Source organism: Apiospora phragmitis, assembly GCF_038363925.1.
Source record: "Apiospora phragmitis strain CBS 135458 chromosome Unknown utg000010l:1.0-9815664.0:1.0-9183399.0, whole genome shotgun sequence".
Classification (NCBI taxonomy): Eukaryota; Fungi; Ascomycota; class Sordariomycetes; order Amphisphaeriales; family Apiosporaceae; genus Apiospora; species Apiospora phragmitis.
The window spans coordinates 919,315-929,770 of NW_027117409.1; the positions used below are offsets into that span (position 1 = coordinate 919,315).

General features: G+C 52.7%; 5 protein-coding genes across 5 annotated transcripts; 2 read left to right on the plus strand and 3 right to left on the minus strand.

The window, feature by feature from the left end:
* Positions 1-570: 570 nt before the first annotated feature.
* PG994_010093 (C2H2 type zinc finger domain-containing protein) lies at positions 571-4,088 on the minus strand (the record flags this gene model as incomplete). The annotated part of the gene is made up of 6 exons (XM_066861502.1): positions 571-983; positions 1,079-1,569; positions 1,653-2,688; positions 2,985-3,233; positions 3,293-3,653; positions 3,789-4,088. The coding sequence occupies 6 exons, from the start codon at positions 4,086-4,088 to the stop codon at positions 571-573; spliced, it is 2,850 nt and encodes a 949-aa protein (XP_066710612.1).
* Positions 4,089-4,559: 471 nt separating this feature from the next.
* Positions 4,560-5,468, plus strand: PG994_010094 (Carbamoyl-phosphate synthetase- large subunit- ATP-binding protein; the record flags this gene model as incomplete). Its single annotated transcript, XM_066861503.1, has 4 exons — positions 4,560-4,620; positions 4,677-4,897; positions 4,942-5,119; positions 5,173-5,468. 4 exons carry the CDS (start codon positions 4,560-4,562, stop codon positions 5,466-5,468), a joined length of 756 nt encoding a protein of 251 aa, XP_066710613.1.
* A 356-nt stretch (positions 5,469-5,824) lies between these two features.
* PG994_010095 (Amidase) lies at positions 5,825-6,271 on the minus strand (the record flags this gene model as incomplete). The annotated part of the gene is made up of 1 exon (XM_066861504.1): positions 5,825-6,271. The coding sequence occupies one exon, from the start codon at positions 6,269-6,271 to the stop codon at positions 5,825-5,827; it is 447 nt and encodes a 148-aa protein (XP_066710614.1).
* A 94-nt stretch (positions 6,272-6,365) lies between these two features.
* Positions 6,366-7,694, minus strand: PG994_010096 (amidase signature domain-containing protein; the record flags this gene model as incomplete). Its single annotated transcript, XM_066861505.1, has 3 exons — positions 6,366-6,931; positions 6,989-7,611; positions 7,666-7,694. 3 exons carry the CDS (start codon positions 7,692-7,694, stop codon positions 6,366-6,368), a joined length of 1,218 nt encoding a protein of 405 aa, XP_066710615.1.
* Positions 7,695-9,178: 1,484 nt separating this feature from the next.
* On the plus strand, positions 9,179-10,329 carry PG994_010097 (uncharacterized protein; the record flags this gene model as incomplete). Its single annotated transcript, XM_066861506.1, has 4 exons — positions 9,179-9,284; positions 9,352-9,628; positions 9,708-10,112; positions 10,191-10,329. 4 exons carry the CDS (start codon positions 9,179-9,181, stop codon positions 10,327-10,329), a joined length of 927 nt encoding a protein of 308 aa, XP_066710616.1.
* Positions 10,330-10,456: the final 127 nt, after the last annotated feature.

Here is a 10,456-nt window from a genome sequence, read left to right on the forward strand (position 1 = left end):
AGCGAATAGAGATGGACAAGGGCAGGATACACATCATCATCCGGATTCCTTCAGGAGTAAATAGCAAGCAACCATGGCTGGCACGCGAACTATGTACTATACCGAAATATAGTATTACGGAACATCATAATCCCAAAGAATAATAATACAACACCTACATCCATCTAATCTCGGGGGTATATTGATACTACCAATACATGCACTAAACATTTTTGTGTTTGCACACCTCTGATCTTTCTCTGTCCCGACTCTAGATGCTTGCCCCTTTCGGAGGGTTCGTTGCTTTTCCCGCCTCAGATCCTTCCCTCATCCCGTCCGATCCCTTTCTAAGGACGCGCCAACCATTGACTATATTCATTCACCTGTGTAATAATGAGTAAACGGTTCCATTTCAACAAAGAAAAGGGGGTGCTGCCGCGACTCACCCGTCATTCATTCATATATCTACCATATCTCCAGTACTTCAACAACCATCTTCAGGGCAGTTGGCGGCTGGTATCTATGTCATAAGTGGATAATTCTCTCTCCTGTTTAGTTCCCCATTTCTTGCAGAGCTCTTGCTCTCACGGTTTACGCAGTACTCGTCGTAGTTGTTGCCGTCATCGTCGTCAAAGCCGGCACCGACGCCACCACCGGCGGTACCGCCGTCTGAATGGTGCTGTTGCTGGTGGTGCTGGTGGTGGCGACGCCATTCATGGTGGCCGTGGCCATGGACATGGCCGCCCCGCGTTGCAGGATCTCGCGGTACCTCTCCAGGCTCTTGCCGATGATATTGATGAAGGGCCACTGGGTGTTGCTCTTGAAGAAATGGGCCCAGATCTTGAGCACGGCGAGGCTGAGGCTGCCCGGCTCGGTAGGGGCGTCGAGCAGTTCCTCGCCACCGCCGCCGCAGCCGTCGTCGTTGTCGTCGTCATCGAAGTCGACGACGGCGTAGGCTTCTTCGACGATGCATCGGACCCAGTGCAGGATGCGATCTTCGCTGTCTGTCGTCGTCGTAGGGTTTCCATATCAGCAAAACACAATTGATTGATTTCTTCCATCTCTCTTTTTTACTGTCTCTGATGTAGGTAGGACAGACGAAAGAGGGGAGGCGCAGGAGGGAAGAAGGAAGGAAGAGAAGAAGGGGCAGATAGAGCATAGATAGATTCCTTACCAGTCAACGGCACCTCCACACCCGACTCCTGCAGCGACAGCAACCACTTGCTCAGCAGCACCGCGCACTCGAGCCCGCTCAGCGAGTGCCTTACGCTCCAAAAGAACGCCTGGCTGCGGGCGACGCGGTCGACGCCCAACCGGACGGGCACGCTGAGGGCGTGGGCGGCATACAGCAGAGCCGAGATGACGCCGTCGCTGCGCTCGACGCGGGGCGCGCGGCCGAGGGCGCGCGCGATGCGGGCCGGGTCGCGCGTCTCGAGCTGGCGGTAGGGACCTAAATTCAGGTAGATGCGCACGTAGGCCAGGCCCAGCAGCGAGCTCGAGGTGAACGGGATCGGGCCGTTCTCGTTGTTCGGGTCCAGGCTCGACTCGGGGGCTTGTTGCCAGCCCGTGGTCCAGGAACGGAGGCCGCGCCTATAATGGGGGGAAAACAGGGGAGAGGTTAAGCAATGCAATGGTATGGTATGGGGTTGCATAGTGATCAAGCAGTGACTTACTCTAGTTTGTTGACTTCTTCCGGAGGTAGTGCAGCCGACTGGTCCATGATGGGAAGTGACAAGTCTCGCACAATATGGATCCTCTGGAGCAAACCATGCAGCAGCACATAGTTGCCCAGAGGCGTTGGTATGGGTTCCAGCGGCGCGGTTCCGTCAGCGAACCGGAGCAAAGACGACAGCGCATCTTGAAAGTTGAGCTGCTCCTTGCGTGTCTCGCATCGTGCCAGTTGCCACTGGGCCGGAGAGAGAGCCTTCCACTCTGCCGTGCAGCAAGGCAGTCGGAGGTGGATCTCGTTGCTGCGCAGCACTGGGTACACATTGTATGCCACGCTGTGGGTGTGAAGGAACGTGAACGAGATCAGCTTGGTGCGACGGACAGACTCGTGATGGACCCAGGCAAGCCACGCCGACTTTGGGTCCGAGATGCCTCCCGCTTCCGGTTCTTCGTCCAATCCGATGTCGCGCAGCACCTGTACGAGCAGACTTTGCAAAGAGAATGCCTCTACCACAAACTTCTCCTTTCGTTCCCAGGTCGCAAAGCCCATCAGGATCACCAGGGCGCGAACCGTGTCAATGGGCGCCCAGGGTCCGCGGTCTCGACCTACTCCGGACATGTGCGAGTTGCAGTCGGCACCGCCCACTGGGCAGTAGTTATGAATGTTCAAAAACGTCTTGGTCTTTGGGCCGAAGCGCGAGTTCTCTAATAACAGTCTTTCCATCAGCACAGCTTTTCCGGCTCGGAATAGCCTCTCCGACGTGCGGTGTTCAAAGCAGTACTGCGAGCCCATGGTGGCAACCGCCAATACAAGCTCTGGTGCGGTTTCGTGCATCATCCATGTTGGCTGGTGGATGAATGGCATGTGCAAGTGGAAGCCTTGGAAGTACGAGGTTACGTATCTCGTAAGGGCATGGCGAGACGGTAGTACAAAATCGGCATCTATGACATCTCGGAAGGACTCTAAGTGGGAAGCCAGGCAGTCACGTTGATCCTCCGTCACTCTGAACGGTGTCGAGACCGTCTCTACACCACGAGGTTCTTTGGAGAGAGAACAGCAAAGTCAGCGCAACAATTCCTATTTTTGTTCATATAAACATATGTGCAGCCGAGCCCTCGGCTCCGCTCCTCGGTGCACCGTTCAAGTGCACCAGATATATGACAAGCTTGCTTCTCCATGTAGCCAAGAAGCGTTATGTTGCAACTCGATAGCCATTCTGGACATGGATACCTTGGGAACGGTGTTATTAATTTCAAGCAAGTTGCAGGAGGGTCGGGTTTCGGTACGTGAGGGAGACGCGCCAAACGCTCTCGGCAAAGAAAAAGTCGGCACTTACTGTGTTCCGATTGGCCTTCCGAGAGCTTGCTCTTTTCTGGAGCCGACGGGAGCCAATAGCTGAACGGAGTACCAGCTCGTCCGTTGGGGGCCGTCAGGTCCGACTCGGGCCTGGAATCCCTTAATTCGGGATCTAACAGCTCGTTCTCCGTGTCCGGCTGAAAATACGGGCTCCATTCCGCCGGCAGCCCAACGCCATCTAGGAAATTCGCAAATTCTCTGAATTGATCGAACCCCGCCATATCTTGACCTAATCTCTTATTAGTAAACATTTCACCCAAACCGAGTCGCACTCTCTCAAAAACTCACCGTTCTCATAGTACTCCTGAGGCAGGAGAGGTTGTTGGTAGGGTTGGCCGATGATACCCTGAGGGTCATCCAGCCTCGGGTCGGTCCGATAACCATTGGCGCCCAATGGCTGCTGTTGTGATTGATGCGCCCACGGATTCATACTCATTCCCGATAATGATGCTGCGGCTGCGGCAGCTGCCATGTCATCGACTCCTGATGTTTGGTGACCTTTGTCGGATGCATTATCCGGTGGTCCGTCCGGCGTCTTCTCATGCAAGGCAATTCGCTGGTGGCGGGTTAATAAGTCCCGTCGTGTAAATGCAGCTCCGCAGTGGCAAATAAACGGCTTTTCTTTCGTGTCTGCCGGTCGATCAGCACTCTACGGCCTCGAATCGAGCCAATGTCATGTTCGTTCAGGGTAGCATCAAGGATAAGCAAATAGCCATTTGCGTAAATGCGCGCAGATGTTCGTTTTGTTTTTACCCTGTGCGTTTGCTTTGTTACACACACACACGCAAAAGTCATAGCCTCGGTATATCCCCTCTATTCCCACTAGGGAATTAGAGCGAGCGGGCGAGAGTTGACGTGTCGTGCCATGACATGACTCTGGAATCTGGGGTAGATTGACAAGTGGAAAATCCGGGGTAAACTGACGAGTCCTCACATGGCGCTCCTTGTGCTCGGAACGCTTGAAGGTCCGGCCACAATGTGGACATGTGTGTGTTCCCCCTCCGGCGGCCGCTCCACGACGTCTGCGCCCGTTGCTGGCGCCGCCGCCGCCGGGTCGCTGGGCTGAAGTCGTCTGAGCCTCCATGTTGGAGGAGGAGAAGGATGGGGATGTTGGAGATGAGTTAGAATGAAAGTGGAGGGAACATGGGGGGGGACTTAAAGCTGACTTGGAGCGTTCGGCTCGCTCTTGACGATCGTCGAGTGGGGTAGTGTCCGCTTTCACTCCAATATTTCCCATGACTCGCGAACAACTGCTTCTCCACTTCTTCTTATCTGGCCTAAGTGGGCACGGGTCAATGAGAAGGGCACGATGTCGGCAGATGACCGTCAATGTATGGAGATGCGTAACGTAAAAGGCCATTTGTCTAATTGGGGTAACAAGCCCGACCTGGGCCGAGTGGCTGGTTTGATGCCGACACAGAGACTTGCCTGCCTACTTACCAGAAGTAGATAATCAGCGTTAACCCGTCCATGCCGTCGTCGTCGTTCCGTATGAACCAAACTTGGGCACTGTATAGTTGAATATCTCAAATAATCAACAACACCATGATAAATCATGGCTGGAGCCGTCTTCCGACTTCCTGGTGTTGCTTATATCACTGGAGCTGGTGGGACTGGTGAGTCTCCTTTTTGTCGGCTGCCAAATTGGCCTCATGAGGCTCATGCATTCCAGGCATTGGCGCTGCTGTGGCGAAAGCGTTTGCTCGGTCCGGCTGTTCTCGCATCGCCATAACCGACATCAACAAAAAGTCCCTGGACAGCACGCGGGATGCCATCCTTGATATTAACCCCAAGACCCAGATAACAAGTCGCGAAGGGGACATATCTGATGAGGGCTTCGTCAATTCCTTTGTTGCAGACATCTCCAAAACCTTCTCCCGCCTCGACTATGCGGTAAACTGTGCGGGCATTTGGGAGAAAACCTCCGGTCCCATGAGACCAAGACCTCGGCCTTCGACTTGATCACGAAGGTCAACTACAAAGGCACCTGGCTCTCCTCGCGGGCAGCCCTATCACAGATGCTGCAGCAGGGACCCCTGTCGTCGCACCCTAAACAGAGAGGTGCCGTCGTCAACATTGCATCACAACTCGGCGTTGTTGCGCGGCCGAATGCAGGTGAGTATAATGGACGGTTTCGTACAAGCTAAGAGCGACTGACGCCTTTGTAGCTCCGTATTGCGCCTCGAAGGCAGCGATTATCAATATGACTCGGTCTGATGCCATAGATTACTCTCAAGACGGGATCCGAGTGAACTGCGTCTGCCCTGGAGTGATAGAGACGCCCATGACGACAGGGTCGGCGGAGGTGACGGAGAGACTGAAGCCTGCCATCAATATTTCCCCAATGCAGAGAATGGGGACTCCTGATGAGGTTGCCGATGCCGTCCTGTTCCTGTGTTCATCTCAAGCGTCGTTCATCCAAGGACACGCATTGGTTGTGGATGGCGGATATACGATCAATTGATTGACCACATGATGTGGCAGCAATCTCGCAGTAATCTCCCATAGCCATTGTGCATATAAATTAGATACTCAGAAGGTTGCGTTTTGCAAGGAATACCCGTTGGCTACTCAGAGTGAGAAACCTGGTAACATAGGAGGACAGTGAGCCCCATTCATTTTGGGGTCTAGTAACTTCTCATATATCGAACGAATGGGCCCTGTGGAGGGACAGAAGCCAAGGACGGCAATGTTGATCAGATACCCGTTTGAGGAAGGGGGGAATGAGGATATTGGCCGATTTGGAAATATACCATTTGAGTTATCTAAAAGTAAAGGTAAAAGTAAAACCAAATTAATTTCGCTACTTCGGTGTCGTCTCTAGGCAGCCACCACCCCCGCGACTTCCCTAGGAGTGATATCAACTTCAAGTGGTTGCTTCCCATTGGCATTGGCATGGACATTTACATCGATCCACTCCACTTCCTCGCCCTCCGAAAGCACGTCTTGCACTCGTCCATTCGTCGAGATTGGTGCTTGGCTTGGCCCTGACTCAGTCTCTTTCCAGTCAAAGTTGCTCTCCCAAGCCCGGCCAACTCTCAGCATCTTCTTTTCCTGCCATAACCCGCCAACAATCTGCATACCCACAGGAAGAAGGACGTCGGGGTCTTCTTTTGCCGGCGCAAAACCGACTGGGACTGACATGGCTGGGTGACCTGTCACATTGAAGACGGCCGTGTTGGATGTCAGCCCGATGCTAGGCTCGAAACAAGACCGGGGTGACTCGCGCGATCCATGTTTCGGGGCGACATACGGGGTCGTGGGCATGATCAAAACGTCGTAATGCTCGAAAGCTCTTTGATAAGCATCGCGAATTCTTCTCGCCCTGTTGATGGACTTGCCGTAAAGTCCAGGAAATCTTTTAGCCAGATAAATGCCGTTTATCACGGTATTCTTGGTCGAGGGAACAGTTTGTCAAAATTATCGGCAGTCCATGGTAGCCGGGCCTGCTCGAATTCGGTGAGAGAAAGCCCTCTTCGCCCATGGGCCTGGCCAGGACACCTGCAGCCCCGGAGATCCGTTGTTGGATAGTCCAGATGAGCGGCCCCTCCAAGTGCTCAGGAACGGAAACCTCTTCGACAGTCGCATCCAGTTGCTCGAATTTCTTAGCAGCGGCGAGTACTGTGTCTTTAACCCGGCGCTGGACAACTGGCTGATCAAAGCCTTCGGCGAGAAGACCTATCCTAAGTCCAGAGAGGGGTAATGGAGAGGTGTCCACGGACTGAATGGACTCAAGAAATTTGAAGCTACCGTGCGCCGCGGAGCCCAGAGATCTGTCGTCTATGTCATCATAGCCTGCGATGGCATCGAGACATGCCGCAGCTTCTAATACAGTTCTTGCCAAGGGGCCAACGTGATCATCAACGGCGTCCCCGGAGGTTACGCCGGTATATGGGACCAGCCCGTGGGTTGGCTTGATACCAACACCTAGAGTTTTGGTCAGCTGAACAATAGGGTACATCTCAGTCTTGGGCTAGAACCTACATCCGCAAAGAGATGATGGGACTCGTATTGAGCCACCTTGGTCGGTGCCAATAGCGAGATCCATGACCCCTCCAGCAACTAACGCAGCACCTCCGGACGTACTCCCGCCTGCCGAATAGCCCTCCTTATATGGATTCTCGATAGTACCTTGAGCACTAGTGAAGGAAGACGTGGAGTTGCAGAAGCTCTCGCATACTGCCGTGCCATGAATGTCCGCTCCGGCATCAAGGACGCGTGTCACCACAGTGGCATCTGTCGATGGGGTCCACGCAGGGAAAGCATCGCTGCCATATAATTGAGGTACGCCGGCCACCGCAATACAGTCTTTCAGGCAGACAGATTTACCGGCTAAGAGCGTGCTCGACTGCTCGCCCTTGATGAGGAATTTGTGTGCCCACGCATGGCCATAGACTTGTTCGGACTCAGCAGGAACGTGTAAGTTCTCCCGAGGATATTTCTTCAAGTCGGCCACCGGTTGGTAATCCGGTAGCTCTAACAGCTGCTCGGCACAGTCATGCACGGCAGCTAGGAGCTGGTGGTAATCATCTGAATCTTTTGGGTCAATCTTTACACCAAGGTCTTTCAATAAGTCCTCGGCATCGCCCTTCTTGACCGGGTTGGCTCTAGTATCAGATTAACTCAACGCCTCTAACGACTGCTTTTACCGGCTTGCTTACTCTCCCACTTCTTTGAAAAATACTGACATGTCGGCAATGCTGTGTGTGCACTGGCAGTAACTTGGTGACTCTTGGGGCTGAGGAGATCGAGGGTGGAGGGTGAAGTCCAAATCTGCAGAAGGCAATGCATGTTATTTGCGAATATTACATTCGGTCGCCCCATCAGGTCGCCTCGGCTCGGTTCTGCATCATGAAGACACACCGAGTTGATAAAGAATAAGTCAAGGGGCAAGTAAGGCGAATCACATCTTTCCTTTCTGTCTACTCGCTGCCCCTTTGGAAGGTACACGCTACCCGTACCTAGCCAAGTAGTGAGCTAAGCAATGCCTGTCTTGGCTGTGGTGTCTCCAACCAGTTTCCGGATTGGGGGGTTGGAGATGATTTTCCCAGACCCCAACGGGCAACTCTCATGAACTACTGCAAGTGGGTATAGTCGATTTGCCCCTTTCGGACTATTATGCGATTCAGGTCAGGGGTTCCAGAAGACCCCATTTTCGATCAGACTTAATTAAGTATATTGTCAAGTGACCCTGGCTCTTTGCAAGTACAGGGCCTACCCCTGTTAATAGATGAGACTCGGGCATCGAATATTTATGCGTTTTCCCCAACATATCTACTTAAGGGCTTACACGTGACTTTTTATGGGGCTCCAGAATTGGTGCATTTTCCCACCCAAATGGCCTCGATTCTGCACCACCACATACAGCACTGCCAACAGCACCAATTGCGATAATACTGTATCCGGTGCTGTATATGGTAGTACTGTATGTGGTGGTGCTATATGCATATAGTGGTGCTGGTGCTGGTTGGGAGGGGGGGTTCTGTTGACCCTGAAAGTCAGATTTTACACCTAAAATCAGCCTGTATAGGGATCCGAAACCCCCTGTATAGACCCCTATAAATAGATATTTTCAGAAAGCATATCTATTATCTGTTTTAACTATTAGTACAACAAAATCAGCGCTGACGGCCGAAAAATATGCATTATCACCAATATATCTACTTTCCCCCATATCTACTAACAGGGGTATGACCTGTAGCTTCCTTGCTTGAACTACGGTTCAGCTGGAGGCGGTGGTTTGGGGTTGCTGGTTAAGTCTCTAATAACTAATAATTCAACCCCAACATCTACCCCTCCCCTATCAGCATCAGCCCAAGTCTCCAACTACATGCCCACTTACCTGCATAGTCACTATCTAATTTGCAAACTATTGAAATTCATCCCGAATCCCGATTCTTCAATGCCAATTGGGCTTCGGTACGTTCTATCCTGTGCCAAGATAAATCAGCCTCTGTTGTGTCATGTTATCGCATTCCCCGCAATCGCCCACGCACCCGGCAGATACTAGACCCCTGATAGTGGTTTATATGTACTAATTGCGTGAGAACCCCCACTGGAGATGTTGTAAGATGTTGCTCTGATCGCTGAACCACCAACTCGATTCTGTCTACTGTAGTCTCGGTTTTGCTTTGCAGAGACCATATCCAAATCCGCCTTGCGTGAACCACCAAAATGGGCAAGAAGAGAGTTCTGATCAGCTATGGTGTTGACGTGGATGCTGTTGCCGGATGGCTTGGCTCCTATGGAGGGGAAGAGTCGACAAGCGATATCAGCAGAGGTATGTAGATACGTACAGCAACATGCGTTCAAGTTGGTCTTCGCAGTCGCTAATGAGCCGAGAACAGGTCTCTTTGCCGGCACCATTGGTGTCCAGCGCCTTCTGAAAATGTTCGCCAAGTATGACATAAAGACAACCTGGTTCATTCCTGGGCACAGTCTGGAGACGTTCCCCGAGGACATGGCGGCTGTCCGGGACGCTGGCCATGAGATTGGCCTGCACGGATACTCTCATGAGAACCCGTCGGACATGAGCATTGAGCAGCAGCGGGACGTGCTCGATAAGACATACAAGATGCTTACCGAGTTCACCGGCAAGCCGCCCAGAGGTAGTGTCGCACCTTGGTACGTACACGTCCCAGTGGTATTTCCTCGGTCTTAGTATTGTCGGAATCTCTACTAAACTATTATCGCCCATATACAGGTGGGAATGCAGCAAAGAAGGCGGCCAGCTCCTGCTCGACTATGGCATCGAGTACGACCACAGCATGAGCCACCACGACTGCCAGGCCTACTACCTGCGCACGGGCGACACGTGGACCAACATTGACTACACCAAGCAGGCGGCGGACTGGATGAAGCCCCTCGTCAAGGGCCAGGAGACGGGCCTCGTCGAGATCCCGGCTAGCTGGTACATCGACGACCTGCCGCCCATGATGTTCATTAAGGGCGCCGCCAACAGCCACGGCTTCGTTAACCCGCGCGACATCGAGGACCTCTGGCGCGACCAGTTCGACTACTTCTACAGGGGGTACGACGAGTTCGTCTTTCCCATCACTATTCATCCGGACGTGTCGGGGCGGCCGCAGGTGCTGCTGATGCATGAGAGGTAAGCAAGGTTAGCAGCTACACACTTATGCGTGTTTTTAAAACATCTGACTGACGCTCACTCTCTTTTCTGAAACAGACTGATAGAACATTTCAAGAAGCATGAGTGCGTGGAGTTCGTGACGATGGAGCAGATCTGCGATGACTTCAAGAGCAAGAACACACCAGCAGAAGGCGCGGTCATGCCGGCGAAGCCAGGCGCGATGCTTAAGTCATGACTAAGAGTAGTCAAGCTTTCGTGATGTAGCTACATTCTGTATATAAGCTACATAGTGATTCATGTACCCTGTTCTTAATTCGGACGCAGTATGTTCGTTCGTCTTGTAACCCACTGAGACTGGTAGA